Genomic DNA, 18,587 nt, shown 5'->3' on the forward strand with positions numbered 1-18,587 from the left:
AAAGGAGAAAAAACAAGAAATAGAACAACTAAATTTTTCAAACAATTCCTATTGACCATTAGCCCTAATAAAGAACCAACTACATTAAAAATGTATTTGCTGTCTTGCACATTATGGGAAATCAATCCTCCTTTTCCTCTAGTAATTAAAGCACTACTAACCTTACATGACAACAGGCACCAAAGCAATCAGTACACTAAGAAATAAGAAGGTTGTTAAAAACAAATTAGCTGCAGAATCAGGTTGGAAATCTCTTCGGGGACAAGAGATAAAGAGGTTGGGATTCTGTGCTTTAGGGGTGGTTTCACCATAGTTCAGATGAGTGGGAGTTACCACAGTCCCCTCCTTTCCCCAAGCATGCTGCAGTTTCTTCCCCCTCCCTTGTGCAGGCATTCATGTAATCCTGCAGTGACAGATTTGTAGAGCTAAGATGGCAAAACACCATTCATTTCTTTATTGAAGTGTTACTGATCTTCAGATTAAGTCCCTTCTAGAACTGATGGAATGAATAGCACAGCAAGCACATGGGAAGGAGGCAGGACCATGCACCCAGGAATTCTTAGAAAGGTTTAACTGTTATGGAAATACAGCTTTAAGCCATTTTAGATGGTTCATGTGTGAGTCTAGTGGCTCAATTCTTGTCGTAGGAGACCTGGACCAACATCTCTAGCAGATAATCATCTCCACTGATTGTACATAACTGTACTGCAGGAAAATTTGCCTAAAACATAGGTGCAATTCAAATAATAAAAATTAGCACTGGATTTTGTCCATAAAGGGAAATTAATTACTTCAGTGGCTCTGTTGTGCATGAGTCTACCCTCAGAACCTACTGGGAGGTCAGCTTTACCTCCCAGCAAATTGGCAGCAAATGCCAATTATCAATTAAATGTGACACAAACAAACAAACAAACATCTACTGGGTTTATGAGAGAAGTTCTAGAGCAGCTACCCAGAACCATTAGCCAGCTCATTCTGAATGATGGAGAAACTGGTTCAAATAGAAGTTAGAAGCCACTGGTGTAGTAGTGGGAGATTAATTAGGGGACAACTAAATTCATGTACCATTTTACATGAGTGACTCAGAAGTGTTGAGTAACAGACATAAAATCTGGGTTCCTTAGAAATCAAGGGCCAAAGCCCTGCTGTCACTTCAGAGACTCCATGCTATTAACACTGATGGTTATGACTTTGTGAGGTTTCTAAATGACACTGCTACTAAACCTTTAAACTTGAAAATACAATTTAGTATTTTCTTTTACTCATTTGTTTATGTTTTTAAAACTGGGCCTGATGGAGGTTAATTAAAATTATCCCGGATCCTCTTATAGGGAGAAACGGCAACTTAAGGTATATTTTAGGGTTTCTCTCCTTTCTTTTGCTTTCTGCTTCCTTTGCTGCTTTCTGTCTTATAAAGACTTATTATGAGAAATAGTTAAAGTAAAATAATGCATAAATACCTATATAGACATACTCCACACATACACACTTAAACTGCTGACTTGCAGTGGCAGCTGTCCTGCAGAATTTCAGTTGCTAACCATTCCAGATTTAATATTATGTATTTACAAGAGAGTAACCTGACCTTATAACACTAATCAAAAACAGCAAAAACATTCCTGTCACACTATGCATACAGCTTGCCAAGCAGTTCTCTGCGGTGATATGTAGAAATGATTCTATAATAAGATACTCCAGAAATCACCCCTTTATCTCTGCATCTGCTTTAGGTTTTCTGTGGGCATAAGCACTAAGTTCTGAGATGGTGGGAAGAAAATGTGCAGATTTACCACTTCTCTTTTAGATACAAATACATATCTCTTATACCTCTCCTTTACCATCACACTTCTCCTTTCCCTGTGCTTCTTCCATAAAGTTCCCCCTAGGTATCCCTGATAACTCACAATTCAGATTTTCAAAAATCACAAGACTTAGCTATATAAGGGTTCCTAAGATTTTTAATCATGAGATGCTTTAAAATAACGAGAGAGGCTTTTTATTTTCTTTTATTTGGCTCTGAAGCTGTAGGTGTCATCTGCTGGCCCTAAGGTACATGAGAGCTCTTGGTGGTCAAATTCCAGCCCAAAATGTCTGTTCTGAGGGAGCTCATATTCCTACTCACATCTCAACTCACATCTCAACTCACATCTCACTAGGATGATGCTACTTGAGCCTTCCTAGTTCCTCTTCCCACCAAGGTCCTCAAGGAAAACCTCTGTACCCTGGCTGTTTTGAATTCCTGCAAGCTCCTGTGAGGAGGAGGACCACCATGAAAATACTTCATGGGCCAAACAGGCAAGGGAGAGACCAGGACCCCATTGTATTTGCTGATCTTTCCCCACTGGAAACCAAGCTAAACTGTGTTTCACAAAAGCTAAAGCAGCAAAAGCAGGTCTCCATCTCTCAAGTTGCTCCAGGCTGCAATGCACAAGCAGAACAGGCACTGCAACCATGCCTGGCCCTCTGACAGCCCCAAACCAGCCCCAGGTTCCTCCAGCAGCATCAGCCTGAGCAAAGATGTTCCATTTTCCCTGGACTCCTCCCCTTCCCTGGTCACAAAACAAAGCAAAACAAAAGACACCCTGCAGAGAAGGATGGACTGATTGATGATTTGGGCTGTTTTGTGTTTTTGCATTTAAATGAGAAGGAATAATTGGGGGAGGTGGGAGGGAGAAGAAACAATACTGAGGAGGATTAGTGATATTTGGGGCACATCTGTTGGAGAAATGAATTAGTCTGTGGATTCAGAAATTAGGAGCACGATCTCAAGAAGATATATGCTCAATGCTGCATAACCACTGAACCTCATTTTCCTACACAATTTCCACCAGTGGCAGCAAGAACAGAGCATAGACAAAAGTCACAACTGAATGCCTGTGTTCCCTCCCTTGTGTATTTGTTGAGTATTAAAAATTCCCAAGGCATTAAGTTTCCACTCTATCTACACCAGGCAACTCACCTTTCACTTTCCAGTCATGAGGCCAGAATGCTGTGAGCACTAGAAGTGAAACCAAGATTTATCACGAGTACTGTGATTTTTTTTTCCTGACGGCACCAAGGAGCCAGGTGCCACAGTAAAATATTCTCCAGTTAAAAAAACACCCAGTTCTGAAGCCCACCATACAGTTCAGCAAAAAAAAAAAAGAGGTAACTCATGATATTACAGCCCATGGATTGGTGCCACACCTCCAAAAAATCCCCAGATGGTTGTTTTGCAGAGGTAGGGCACATGCTCAATGGCAAACTCATGAAGAGAAATCCCTGTGTGAAACCTGGGCACTGGTGTCCTGCAATGGGCCAGTGGGCAGGGTGCACACAGTGTTTCTGATTTCCCCCTGCTGCCTGCTCCCACAGCACCAGACATAATCACCCCCAGGCTTTTGAGGAAATGCTGAGGAAAAGCATTTTTTTTTGAATGCTTTAGATGTGGTGGAGGAGAAAAACCCATGGAACCAGACGATCATTTTGGTTGGAAAAGGCCTTTAGCATCCAAGCCTTTAGCCTGCCACACTTACTTAACAACAAATTTTGCCCTGTGGGGTCCAGTGGGTAATTTCTTAACATCTTAATCTTTAGTCTTGGCTGACTTGACAATGGTCACTAAGCTCTCGAAATTATAGGGAGTTTTATTGTAATGTACAGGGCCCTCACAAGGTGTGATCTCCTTCTGCATTTGACCTGTAAGGTAAAGCTTTAGAGGCCTTTTAGGTTCTGTCTCTCTCACAGAGCTAAACACAGTACAAATCTACACATGAGAAAAAAGAAATGCACAAAAATTTCCTGTTATGTTGAACTCTGTGACAGGTTTACATGTAAGATAATTCATCATAATGGAAATTGCAGTGATTTGGTGTAAGATATGGTGATGAAACAGTGCCTTTCAATAAAAGCCTAAGCTTTATCTCTGGATGTATTATCAGGGGGATAACATTATTATAGATGTCAAAGATAAACCTCAAACTAGATTATGCCATTGTGTCTGCAATTTGCATTATTACTTGGAAAAAATCTCTTCCTAAAAATCCCACCTTAAAACTGGTGAAGAAGCTGGAGGTGTAAGAACAAAGCATCCCTTTGCATAACACATTCATTTACAGAAGAATATCCCTCCCTCCATTTATTTTTAAGAGGCACAATCATTCTCTATCTTTACTATATATTCATTTGATATTACATTTTGTTTTCTAGGCTCTCTGTGCCCCTTAATTCCTCTCCAGTAGTGTTACTCAAGGAGGGGCAGATGGAGGGAGCCAAAAGCTGGAGCAGCCACCATGGCTGGTGGGACAGATGCCCTTTGGGACAACCTTTGCAGGCTGATCCATATTTGCATCTCTGCACGCCTGCAGGCAGTTCAGCATGGGAACCACCTGCCAGGCCTAGTTCTCACCTCCTTCCATGGGCAGCACTGAGGTAGAAGGGGACAGAAGCATTGTGCTTCTGCTCAGATAACAAGAAAAATTATTTCATCCCATAGAGTTGCAATTTGTCCTGGGCACGAAATTCCACCACCAAGACCATTAACTCCACAAGGCTGCTGTTCCACAGGCTGTTTTGGCCTCTCACTGGGCTTTTCAAAATACATTAAACTATTTATGTGAATGAGGAAAGCAAGCAAGGTGTGGTGGCAGTGGTAGGGGTGTGTGTGCAATAACATCTTTTATCAACAGGAACTCAGGAGCTGGAAAACCAGACACACTTTCAGGCACCATCAGGCTTCCTGCTCACTTTCAGCCTGGTTTCCCTAAGCTGCTTTCCACAGAGATCACCAAAGGGTTGCAACTCCCAGTTCCTAAATTAGTGGGCAAGAGCAAAACTCTAGCTAGCACTTGTTTTTGATCAAGTTAGCATCTCAAAGCAGTTTAAAAAGGCAACACATCTGCAAATAACTGCCCTCAAAAAGAAGATGGAAAGTGAAGGCTAAAGAATATGCAGAAAAGAAGATCAATGTCTCCCTTTCAAGGGCAAACATTGCTCTTCTCTTTAGGAGAGTTCAGTCCTTATTTCACTAAGAACCCACTTAATTTTCTCCATGTAACTGTTACAGACATGACAATTCAGCTCACAGGAGATGAAACACAGAAGAAGCCATATCCCCCTGTCTCCAGCAGCCCGCTGGGACTGACCCCACAAGCAGATAACTCCACATGTCTCATTAAAGGAGGACTGGTGAGAGCCCACATTTTGTGTTTTCCATAAAATTACAAGTTTTTACGGGAAAATCTCACTCTCCCATTTTCTGTGTAATCCAGTGCTATGGTAAATATCATGGCAATTTAGAACCAGGCAGGCACCCAAATCAAACTATGCCCCTTCACACCCTAGGTGGTCCCAGAAGCTCTGGTGGAAAGAAGCATAATGGCCAATTAGTGAGAATAACTGAAGATAAGCCATAAAATATTAATAATGCAAGAGAAAACCATGCTAAAAGTCAATCTACCATTGTAAGTATATGTTAGGAAGCTAGCAGTTCAGAGCTCTATATTTTATTTTATATGAGAAGTATCAGCTTAAAAGAAAGGTATACTTAAAAGCACTGTCTAAATGTCTTTACTGTGAATTGTAGTTCAGTGCTTTAGCATCATGGCATAGGCAGAGCTGGCAAAATCTGATGCTTATCAAATTCTCATTGTTATACATTGAAAGAAAATTCTGAAAAAAAAAACCCAATCAAAAATACCCCTTTTTCTTGTCAAATTAAAAGGATTAAGGTTAAAAAGATAATCCTGTAATCTTATGTTTTAGAAATCTCAAAAATATTTGGTACACAGCACAGGAACACAAACTGAAAACAAAAAGCAACTTAACCAGGGAAACTGACTTTTTCTTAATGAGTCATGAAAAAGTGTAATGTCACACATATCTTGCACAGAAAATCTCAAAATCCATGTATTTGTAAACCTACAGAACAGATGGAAATTCAAAAGTTACTTTCTTGAAAAGTGTTTTTAAATTGACTCATAAAAAATTAATCCAGCCAGCTTTCACAGCTTGTACTTAACTCTGCTTACAGCAGTCCAGTGAATTAAAATTCAGCCTTTTTGTTAAATACCATTCAATTTTAAAATAACCTTAAATGATTACCATCTTATTAGAGTTAATACACTTCTTTGTGTCAATTAGAATGTGTTTAATTATTAATATAAGGCATTCATCTTCATATCTTTATCTTTCTTACAATATGCACATCAGTTGTGCTGAACCTTTGAAGCTGGCCTCTAATTAAAACATGCTTTTAAATTATACTATATGAAAATGCTGTATAAAAGATCTCTTAAGCTTCTCTATGGAGAATTTGAGAGACAGTCTGAAGTAAAGTATCTTCATCCTGAGTTTGAGGGTTCAGGCTGGTGGCTGCTCGGAAGCCGCGTTCCGGGGGCACCGCACAGTGCGGGAGCAGAACAAAACCCACCCCAGGAGGGGCAGGGCTGCGATGCAGCCACTGAACCATGATGCTCTAAACAAAAGAGCATTTGCAACAACAATGAAGTTGTGGTTCCCACCACGCTCTGCACAACTGTAATTATCTTGATGTTCAAGGCCAAGTGCCTCAGTCTGGTGCTCAACTGTCGAAACTTTCAATCATCATAACACAAAGAACAGAGACACAAGAAACTACTTCATGCTTTTTTTCCCTCCTAACAGGATATCATCCTGATACCCTCGTCTCTGCAGCCAATCATCCTTCCTGCCACTTTCTCATTGTTTATCCACTGATGAAAACAAAAATGTATAATTAGGGCATGATAAATATATATTCAGAAGTCCAACATGTCTTTCATAATTCAGTCTTACTGCTTCTCAGTTTTGTTTCCCAGTTTTTTATTTGCAGACAGGAGAAAAGGAGCCCCATTACCTTGATCCTTGGAAGCTAAATCTCTTTTTTTTTTTGTTTTGGAAGATCTAGAATATTTCATTTCAGATGTCCTGCATTTTTTTTTTTTTCTATTTTCACCTTTGATCTGCTGTGAACACTGTGAGGGGATTTTCAGAACAAAATGTATACTGGAAAAAAATACTATCTCATTATGATTTTATCTTCTGCACAAAGAATTTATAGGCAAGGTTTTGGGTTTTTCTCCTCATTTCTCTCTTCCTTTTTTCTTATCTGATTTGTTTCCAGTGAGAAAAAACCACAACCACTTAAGGGGTAGTCTAACATATGGGTTGTTTTGACATTTAGCAAGTGTATGTTTGGGTAATGAGAATGTACTCGTGCAGCTTAAAATTTTATCCAGCTAATCTTTTTGAAATTAAACAATGGGGAAAAAACCCCAAACCTTGCATTACACAAGGCTCAACTTGGCTAAATTAATGAAAACAAAATTGTAAACTATGGTCACAGAGAAATCTGCTGTTGTTTAATAAACTGCTATTTAAAATATTTTAATGAAAACAAACCTCCATGTGTGTAATTTCTGTCAGATCAATGATCTGCAATGCATATATATGTTCACAATTATGACAGTGTGTGGGAATTTAGCTATATCACTGAGGAGGGGTTTTACATGTACCTATAAAATTATAATATAAAATACCTCCACTATGATTAATTACACTTCACATCCCACATTTTTTATTTCAGTTTTACCCATGATTATAAGAAAATGTGTTATAACAAAGGTTTTCAAAAAGCCTGGGAGAATTGTGACTCCCATTTAGGTGTGGCAACAGAAATACCATCAATATAATCCCAGGAAAATAATTCAAGAAACTGTTCAAAATTGACAGAGCAATGTCATACACAATAAAATACAATAAAAGAGGTTTCACATGTGCTGGAATAAAGGGAATCCTAACTTTGGACCAGTCTGTTGTTAACCAGGATGCCAACAGGAAAACTGAGGTGCTCACTGTGTATCTCTCTGCCAGTGGACACCCTGATAGCTCATACTCACAGCACCTTTCCTTGCCAAGGGTGGGCAGAGAGCTCAGGTGCCAGGGGCAGGCAGGCACCCACACTACCCAAAACAGGCTGCCTGACAGCAAACAGGAGCTTAGCAGGCATGGTGTCAGGGTCAAATGTGTCATTTTCACAACAGCTATTTAATGACATTCAACTTGGAAAAAAAGAGACTGAAACTGATGTTAGCCATGGTAGAGGGCTTGGATTAGCTGATCTTTAGAGGTCCCTTCCAACCCAAAACATCCTGAGGTTATAGCTGGCCATCAGCTGGGGCAGCACTTGTCCCACAGCTGCAATCCTGTCCCACCACAGTCTGTGCTTGCAGGGCTCTCATGTCCACAGGCCTTGACTTCGTACTGTACAGCCCACAACCAAAAACCTGCCTTCTCTCCATCTTCCACCATGATCTCAGACAGAGATCATGACACCAAGGGCATTAAGAGCCAGCAGGTGTAAAAATGTAACTTTGAGAATGGAACCATCCTGAAACAGCTTACTGCCTGAGTTATCTGGTTACTGAATTCTAGCTAGGTGCTACTTTTACTGGTTGTTTTTTAAATCAAAATCTGGGGAGAAAGTGTAAAATTATCAGTGATAGACTCTTAAGCTGGCAAATGAGGGGAGTGGCTAAATGAAGGGAAGAAGCCAGCCCCACAGCTGTCTTATGGAGAAGCAAAAGAAGATAAGCCATAATCAGTAAGGAGGATTTCCTAGATGCAGAACTGTTTGGAAAAGCTGAATTCATAAGTGTATTGGAGATTAATTACTAAGGTAGCTCCTGAAATCAGAGCTAAGTGATTACATTGGTGTGTGATCTGCTACTTGCTTCTACAATGCACCCATCGTGCCTCCACTGCAGGAGCACCCAGCAAGAACATGAGTCCTGTCAAATAATTCTAAAACTAATTAAAAAGAACAAACACAACATTAAGTCTGTAGCTAGGCTTCCACATGACAGCAAAGGACTTTTGATCAGTGCAAATATTTCCATGGGCAAGGAAGATAAGACACAAGGCTCCAGATGAAGCATCTGAACCCCCAGCACTCGCAGCAGGTCAGCTGAATCAGAGACCATCCCACACGCAGCACCTCGGGGTGAGGGCAAGGAGGGTTTGGACATGACCGAGAAAACTGTGGAACTTCAAACAGTAGCTAGTTTATGAACATCAGGAGGAGGATAATGAGATAAAACTCTTTGCCTGGGTTTAAGAAAAAGCATAGCAGATTGCTGTGAAGGCCATGTACAGCATTTGAGAGGTAAACTGTCAACAAATACACCACAGTAATCCAATTAGCAAAGGCTTTGTGCATCCTGACAAGTGAGCGTAGGTTGAAGATTAGCTGAAGGACATATCCTCCCCATAAAAACCCACCTAGAGAAATGGTAGACTTCTTCAGTGAGTCCTGAGAATCTGATATAAACTCCAGATTTGCAACATTCATCTCCTGTGACTTGGTGACAGACATAGACAGGAATATAATCAACTGATAGTAACGTGACAATAATAAGACTTCATAATTTGACTGAAATTTTTTGCTCTGTTTTTATTGTTTGCTCTGTTTTTATTGTTTCATTTATCTTCTGGAGGAAGCAGTCAAGCAGCTGTGGTATCTGGTCACAGCCCCAGAGCAGCATCACCTGGATCCAGCCATCAGGCTGTGGTGTGCTGGCCCCATCCCTACATGTGTGAACCGCAAACTTTGCCACAAAAAGAAGCAAGGACCTGTTTTAACATGCACAGCAAACTTCAGAGTCAAACACACCAGGTGAGTGGGCACACAGACTTCTGATGAGAATCCAGTCAGGAACGAAATGCCTTTCACAGGGATTCCCCCAGACTTCCAGCCATGGGCAGCCCAGGAATGGCCGTTCCTCAGCTGCTCTTGACTTGCTTTTGATGCAGTCCAGGACACAACTGGCTTTCTTGGCTGTAAGAGCACACTGCCAGCTCATGCCCAGCCTCACAACCACCAGCACCTCTGAGTCCTTCTGGCAGGGCTGCTCCCGATCTGTTCATCCCCCAGACTGTGTTGATACTGGGGGTGCTCCAACCCACATGCAGGACCTTACTTTTGGTCTTCTTAAGCTTCATGAGATCCCCATGGGAATCCCATGCATTTCTCAAACTTGTCCAGGTCCCTCTGGATGGCATCCCAACCTTCAGATGTGTCATGCCAACTGCACCACCCAGCTTGGTGTCATCTGAGAAATTTGCAGAGGGTGTTCTCGATCCCTTTGTCTATGTGATTGATGAAGATCATAAATAACAATAATGACAGCCTTTTCAAGTTTTTGCAGCAGTCATTCTCTGAAAAGAGTTTGGAGGATTTAAGCTGTGCTTCTGGACCATCCACCTCCCTGCTTACGGGGTCCTTGCCAGCCACCCACGTGCTGTAAGCATTTGGGTCCTGGAAGGTGCTGGAAGGAAACGGAGGTACCTGGCTGTGCACAACTGCTGCCAATGTGGGGGCACAGCTTGCCATGTCTTCACCAATTCAGCAAATGCACAAAAGGGCTGATGAAACAGAGAAAGTTGAAGATGGATGGAAAAGACCATGCTGGGACATCAGCCAAGGAGTACCAATTGTAAGGATGGATCTTACTAACAAACAATTATTTATCTTTCCATCAGATGTGAAAAAGCTGCAGAGAGTCAGTTCCACAGCAATCAAAGGGAAGAGGTGATGCTGTTATGAAGACCTAGTTTCACTATAAGCATCAGAATAATGGCATGGCATAGCACTGCTGAAAAAGAAAAAAACCAGAAAAATGCCTAAGCCTTCAACACTGTGCAGACCTTCACTGGCATGCAATCACCCTCCACAAGCTTTTTCACAGCATTGCCATACAGAAACTGCAAGGTAAGGCAATCAGGTGTTCTATTTGAGGCACAGAGAAACAATGAAAGTTAGTCAGCACTCTTCTTCAATTTCTCCTGCAACCAAAATCAGCAGAAAAACCTCATAAAACCCCATTAAGAGTTCAAATTTTGGAAATACTGGAAATCATCCAGCACTCTAATAACTGTAATTGTATTTAAACTCTTAAAATTGACTGTATGTTTTTTAGATTATTAGGCCTTGCCTAGGTTTTTATCTCTTTAGTATATAAACCAATGTGGAATCCAGTAGCATAACTCTGAAGACCTAGACTAAAAGATACTGTTAAGGCAGCAATGATACAAAACATTTCAGTATCTTAGTTATGTTCCCTTCATATTTGAATTAAGTATCAGACAGATGACCCATGAAGCTGTCACATGGCAAGGACAATGTCCCTGCATGCATGGCAGTGTTTATAAATGACAGAATTTCTTGTTTGGTGTTTTAGATTAAAGAAAAACTTGGTCACAGCTGCTTGAAAATGTTGTCAAAGCTATCCTTGTGTAATGATAACCTTTGCTCATACTTGCCATCACAAAACCACGGCCTTACATAAGCTAAACAAAGAGTTAAAGATGCAGTGAGGAAGGAATCAAATTTAGATTTGCTGTACGGGATTTGGCTGTTACACACCTGTGATCCCACCAAGCTGTAGAAGTGCAACCGAGAGTGGAATTTCAGACCTTCTTGCACAAGATAAAACACTCATTATGAGTACTATGGCTGCCAGATTTATGTACCTGAAAGCTGAAATTCCCTGAAATAGATCTCTTTGGCCTGAAAAAGGAGAAGCTGGTATCAGAGTGAGCTGAGAAATTGCTATCTGAAGAATGTATATAAGTAAAGATAAAGCAGAAGATATCCTCACATTTACTTTCATTTTCTATGTTTGCAAGAGCCAAACACCGAAAACTTACTAAGCAATATGATTAGGAACTTCTGGCAGCATGCTGAGAAACCAGCTATAATTACCTTCTCATGGCACAAAGTTTGAATTCATAGCAGGCACCTTAGATGTAATGATTCCTCATGTCAGTATCGTATCATAAATACAAATTAGGAGGGGAAAAAGTGTAACACGCAAAATATCTCTAATTGCTGTATTTGATTACTAGAAGATTTACAACCACGTAAGATTTCTCCTCTTTCTGAAGTGAAATCCAAGGAGAGATGCAAAGGATATGGGGAATTCTCTGATGAGAATTTTCCCCCTACAAACTGCTCCTTGCTAGGGGTTGCATAGCAAAGGAGGCTGAGAGAATGTGATAATGCTAAGGAGAACTATGGGAACACTGAATCTTTCTTTATTTGAGGAGTTGGTGGGGTTTCTTTTTCATTAGAGTGGTTTTGTTCTGTGTTGATTAAATTTTGCTTTTTGGGAACATAACCATAGAGGAGAGCAGTCTTGGTGGCTGCTGAGCAGGAAGACCACGAGAATAGGAGGCACCCACTCATGGCAGGGCAGGAACAGTGGGAATTCACACCCAAAAAGGAGCTGACATGCCCACAGTGGTGTGCTCTGTAGGAGGCACCAGGATGGGGCTGGGAGTACAGCTCATGCTGAGGCATCCATGCCCCTCAAACGGGTGTGGATGACATGATGCATTCTCACTTCAGGGGGATGTTCCCTGGGCAGTACAGGCAATTCCACCTGTGCCTAATCCTTCACCTACAGCTCATCTCAGCTGCTTCTGCTGTGTCAAAGATATATGAAATGAAGCTGGAAAAATTATACAAGCTTTATATAGTGTTCAATGAATTTGTTTGCTTAACTAAAATTACATCCTTTAACCTTTAGTCATGCACACAGCTTTCTGCTATCAATGGCAGAACTATTACTGTGTACATTGTTCACTTCTCTACACTGATTTGTACTTCCTCACTCATGTCCCTACATCACAGGAAGTGAAGTTAATTCCAAATCACCCCAGCCTAGCCAGTAATCAGGTTTCAAAAATACCTGTGGAAGCTCAGTTTACCTTTGTGCCTGTAACAGAAGACTCCTGAAGACAGAGAAACTTTCATCATGTATAAATGACTAACAATTACATTGAACCAAATGGAGGGCTTCAAAGCAGAGTGGAAAAATGGAGGGAAATTCCATCCTATTAAGATAGGACATAATTGTCTTGTACAGGAAATAAACACTATATTTTTAGCAGGTGACCAGTCAGATAGAATCAGTACAGGGTTATGATTGTGTAGTGATTTCTCATCAAGTTGCAGCCTATCTCCCCAGAGAGATGACAGATCTTAGTATTTTCTTATAATTATTTTTATATGTAGGCTCTTAATTGGGAAATGGAAACATGAGAGCTCCCAAAGCAGGCTGCATTTCATAGACTATTACCATCCATATTTCATCTTTTATAATTAATTCAAAGATTTGTAAGTACCTCATACTGGTATGTTACTACACCAAGTTAGTACCATGATAAAATTTCAGTAATACCAGAATCTTCCAACCTTCAGACTTGGCAATTCCCTGCTCATTCTACCTTATGACCACTGCGTTCCATGAGCCAACACACACTGCTGCTATTGAAACCAACCTATGCTATTTACATATCAAATAGATAGAAAATCTGGATTGCTGAAAGCAATAAATTCACATCCAGGCTGAAAACACAATATTATGATTAATAGTTATAAACTGAACTTGCAAATGAATATGAATATATTTAAAGAAATTAGTAAAATCATGGGTAAAATAACAATACTTGAAGGAGATTGGAACAAAATTCAATAATGCATCTTCATGAAATATTTCTGGTAATAGATTACTTGTTGATAACATCATCAACCTTGCTCTGTAAAGGGGATGAAAATCAAGGAACTAATGGCCACCATATGTAGGGAGATGTTTGGGTTTGATGAACAAAACAAGGTTATGCAACATGGAACCTAAAGGCATCAAAGTAACTTCAACCAACTACAGAACAGATACTAAATTTCTACTGCATTCATCCAGTAATCAACCAGAAGTATTCTACAATATTTGAATGGATTTTTGGGATAAAGTATTCCAAAGTCCTCTTTATCATGGTTGGAAGTGTTTTTCCCTGGCCAATCTGAATGTGATCAAATTGTCCTTCCAAAGAAGAATTTCACTCAAGTGCAGTTAACTCTGATATCTAAAGACAGCAAAGCTATAAGCAGTGCTCCCTCCTTAACTTCTGACCACTTTAATATCCTGACAGCAGGACAGTTAATTTTTAACTCAACAACTATCCACTGAAAACAGAGTTACAGATCAAATCTTTCTTTGTGTATGAATAATATGGTGCTTCTCTTCTAAATATGTGCTGTTTGTTCTGACTACAGCATTAAGTATTAAACACTTTCATCAATTATTAATATAAGCTTATTATCTTTCATTCTAAAAGCGTATTTAGGCATTTTTTCTGAAGATTTCTAAAAATGTGATGGAATGCATGTCATTCCAAAACTAAGACATAGATGTATTAACTTCATTTTGATGCATATCTTTGGTTAATGAATCTTGCTACTTCCTATTTACAGTACAATAGTAAACAAACATTTTCAATGAAATCTACTGATCATAAAATCTATTTTGTGATGCCCAATTCTGTGTGTATTGTGTATTTATGGATAATGGACTTCAAAATATATTTCACTGTGGAATTCATTCATGAGAAGCTTGGCATGAAAGTAACTCCTCAACAAACACCAAATACCCCAACCATCTCACAGTTCCATTTTTGCCATCAGGCAAAAAATTTGTCCCCGTCTTCTTAGAAATGTCCTCCTACCCCAAGCCCTGCATAAATTTGAGGGAACCTCTCCTGTCCCCCATGTTGGGAAAAGCTCAGTTCCTTTGCTGCCATGTCCCTGCTCACTAACTCCTGGCTCCTTCCACAGTCACATTTTTGATGACAGCCCCGAGGCAAAAGCCAGAGACTGTGAAAGAAAAGGCTTCTACCTGGAGGGCTGGATCCACATCAACTAGATTTTTTTTTTACATCAGAATTTAAATAATTGATGTTTTCAATTTTTTATAACTTCAGCAGTGAGAGGCAGTGCTGGGAACCAACCCCCTTTGCTTCACTCCTTGTTTGCAGGGGTCACAGCAGACATTGCTGAGCTGACAGTGTAAATTACAGCTGGCAGCACGTCAGTGCAGAATGCTTAAATGCATGTGCAATTTCAAATACATAAATAATCCCACTGACTTTTCTGAAGCAGCAGAAAACATTCACCTAATATTCTTTCGTAACTTCTCAGGAGTATTTGAGAAGCACCACTTTGATCTTTATTAGCTGTCAAGTCCATGATGAGGCAAAGTACGTTCCTCAGCAGGCTGTGGAGACAGGCCTGGAAGCAGCCACGTCCTTCTGGAGTTTTATCTGAACATTTACAAACCAGAGCTGAGTAACTGTATTTCCCTTAAGTGTGTATTAGTGCAGCTTTTTAGAAACAAGAGCAATGCTAATGCTCTGTGCTGGCTGATGACCAAGGGCTGAGGAGCTCCTACCTGGCTGTGCACCCACACTATACCCCGGTATGTGAAGGGGCCTGGAATGGGTTTACATGCAAACCCATGAACCAGGAGATGTATCCCATCTTTATCCTTCCAAACAGAAGAAATGTGTCTGCATAAAGCATTTTGAGCAGAAATTCACACAGTGCAAATCTATTCAGCAGCTGACAGTCCCCCTGCATGTCCTGGAGTAAGGCACGGTTCCTACCACCGTGCACAGAGATGTGCACTTACCCTCAGTGCCACTCACAAACCTTCTCCTGACTAGAAGGCAGCACCGGGAGTTTTCCTCCCTTTGACTAAGACAGCAATTCCAGCTTGCCACAGAGCTGGCCTGGCTGATGGTCTAACATATAAATCACGGGCCGAAGATAAGATAAACACATACCGGTGTAGTCCTCGTAGCACTCACAGGTGTAGCCGCCCTCTCGGCTTCGGCAGAGCCCGTTGCTCCCGCAAGGGTTGGAGTAGCACAGGTCGATTTCCGTCTCACAGTAGTCCCCGGTGAAGCCCGGCGGGCACCGGCACCGCAGCCCGTTGATGGGGTGGATGGGGCGGAACAGAACCGTGTTGGAGCTGATGAACGGGGCCGAGCTGTCAAACTTCAGGACAGAGACACACTTCATGTAGTTCTCACAGGGCTCGCGCAAGCAGATGTTGTCGTCGAAAGGCAGCACCCTCTGTGTTGAAATCATGGTCAGCAGCGTCCTGTTGAGGTAGATCTGCTCCTGCAGGTCCTCAGAGGGGAAGAACTTGTTTCGAATGCCGCCAGGGAGCAAGGCCGAGAAGGTCACGTTCAGGATATTGGAGGTGACATCCGTGTCGTTTTGGATGTTGAAAACAAAGATGCCGTCCTTGGCAGTGGAGAGCACGGTTGCCACCCCCTCCACAAAGAGGGACAGGAGGGGAGAAAGGAACCTCTCCTGGGACATGTTCTCCAGCCGCACTGTGATGCTGTTGGTGAGCATGTCGTCCGTGATGATGGTGACACGCAGGGTGCAGACTGCAGTGACGCTGTGAATGCCGTCTGAAGGGAAGAGAGAAAAATAACAGCGATGTCAGAGGGCAGGCTTTAACCTACAGACAAGGAGGCTCCCACAGTCTCCTGAAAATGAAACAGACCTGCGAGACACTCAGTTTAGGGCACCAGGGTGAGAGAGGGAAATGTATCCACCTTCTGAAGTTATTACCAATGCCTTTTCTCAGGAAAAGAAAATAAAATGTCTTAAGAATTGTAACTTAAAGGACCCAAGACAATTCAAAGAAGCAAGAACACCTGGAGAAGATTCCAGGCAAATACCTAGCAAGGGTTAGTGTGGCAACAGCCTGATGGCCCTATAATGGCCAAGGGAAACCAAGAGGAAGGTGACTCTCCTGACACTGACTTCTAGTCCACAGCTGGTACTGGGAAGCTGTTGCTTTTCACGGCACAATACAAAAAATTGTCTTCTTCAGGTGTGGTCTCAGGCTTAAAGGAGCCAGAACTCTGCACAGAGAATTGTGACAGGAGCTTCAGATAGAAGTCATTTAAGGAAACAAGTCTTAATATTTGAGCACCAGAACTTCTTAATTTCTCACATGTAACTTCTTTAAAATATTTTATGGATATTCATTTAAAAATTTAGATAAAATATGCCTGTAGTGAAAAGCAGGCATTTAAAAACTCTTCAATTTTTTCTTCCTTTAAGGCATTTCTGATACTGCTGTGCCTGTTCTGAAATAAAACACATAATTATAAAAATATAGCACTAATACCTACCACTGGACTGAGAGTTGCCACTGCAAAATTTCAGCACACCCTGAGGCTTACAGCAGTGCTGTGAATGCACAAATTCTAGATTATTCTGACATTATTGAAAATAATTATGACACAGTGAATGCTAAATTTAATCTAACTTTAATGCATGTGTGGAATGGGAAGTTGCATCATCACTGCAATCAAATCACTTTAAATGTGTCACCTTGCTAACATTAGGGACTCATTAAAATACAGATTGCATTACAGAAAATATGGTTAACATTAGAGCAGCATCTAGAAATCCCAGATGAGATCAAGAGTTGGCTTCCGGTAGGAAATGTTCCTTCTGAAAGATGTCCTCGTGTAAACAAACAATCTTAAATGGGCATGAGTTCATCTCATGAGAGAGATTAGCTGGTTTGAGTGGCCAATATGAGCCCCAGAGTGGGGTTAAGGACTGAGCCCAGTTTCCTTAGGCCACAGCTCAGTGCCACAGCCTTGGTCTGAAGTATTCCAGTGATAATAATTACACAGGTAACCTGCTATTAAGCCTAATTTCAATTAAACCACAAGGTACGTGCAGAAATGGATTTTGAATCACATCAATGTAAATTGCATCAGGAACTGTGCTTAAATCAATTAGTGTGAGATCAAAATTCTAATGGCATAGACTGCTAAATGTCATTTTGCTAAGGTTTGTAATCTCAAAGTGTAACTTTATGACCTATTATGGTCACGTAGAAATAGAACAGAAGAAATCAGAATTATTTCTTTCCTACTCACCGTCACCACTCCATCTCAAGTGCGGTTTTGTTTTAAAAAGAAATGTATTGTTGGAAGATTTTCCCTCCAGTTTTATAGCAGCAATACAGTAAATCACAGCAGCATAATTAACAAAATGGCTTTTGACTCCCTCCTCCTATCAGGCTGTTTATAAAAGCTCAGCTGTTGACTTTTTCCTCACTGAAGCAGCTTATTTTTTTTGAAGCAAATAGAAAAATCTCTTCTTCTGTGTGCTACTTTAATTACTGCCTGGCTAAAACCAATCAGCCAGGAGGGGACATTGTGTGGAGTGATCTGTTTGACTTCTCCCAGGTAACAAGTGACAAGACAAGAGGAAATGGCCCCAGGTTGTTCCAGGGGAGGCTTATGAAGAAGAATTTCTCTACCAAAAGGGTGCTCAGGCATTGGAACAGGCAGCCCAGGGAAGTGGTGCAGTCACCATTCTTGATGTGGTTTGAAAGATGTGTGGATGTGGCCTTTAGGCACATGTTTAAATGGTGGGCTTGGTAAGGCTGGGTTAACAGTTGGACTTGATGATCTTCCCAAAATAAACAATTCTATGATTCTATGTGCCCATCACAGAAGCTCACATACCAGCTTTCATTTTCTCCAAAAAATCTTTTTTTGGGAGAAAAAGATTTTTGCAAAAATCTTTATTTTCTCTTTCTCAGACTCATTCTAGAAATCTGTAGTACGAGCTTCCATCAAGACCTTTACAACCTTTACAAATTATTGGTAGACAAAATCCTTATTGCAAACTCCTCCTATATGGTCTGTGG

At 41.0% G+C, this 18,587-nt stretch overlaps 1 protein-coding gene across 1 annotated transcript in view; it reads right to left on the reverse strand.

The window, feature by feature from the left end:
* CELSR1 (cadherin EGF LAG seven-pass G-type receptor 1) overlaps positions 1-18,587 on the reverse strand; it is a 163,294-nt gene that overhangs the window by 79,922 nt on the left and 64,785 nt on the right. Inside the window, exon 2 of the mRNA XM_031507931.2 lies at positions 15,676-16,314. Coding sequence (XP_031363791.2) covers positions 15,676-16,314 — 639 coding nt within the window. The remainder of the gene's footprint in view (positions 1-15,675; positions 16,315-18,587) is intronic.

Source organism: Lonchura striata, chromosome 5, assembly GCF_046129695.1.
Source record: "Lonchura striata isolate bLonStr1 chromosome 5, bLonStr1.mat, whole genome shotgun sequence".
Classification (NCBI taxonomy): domain Eukaryota; kingdom Metazoa; phylum Chordata; class Aves; order Passeriformes; family Estrildidae; genus Lonchura; species Lonchura striata.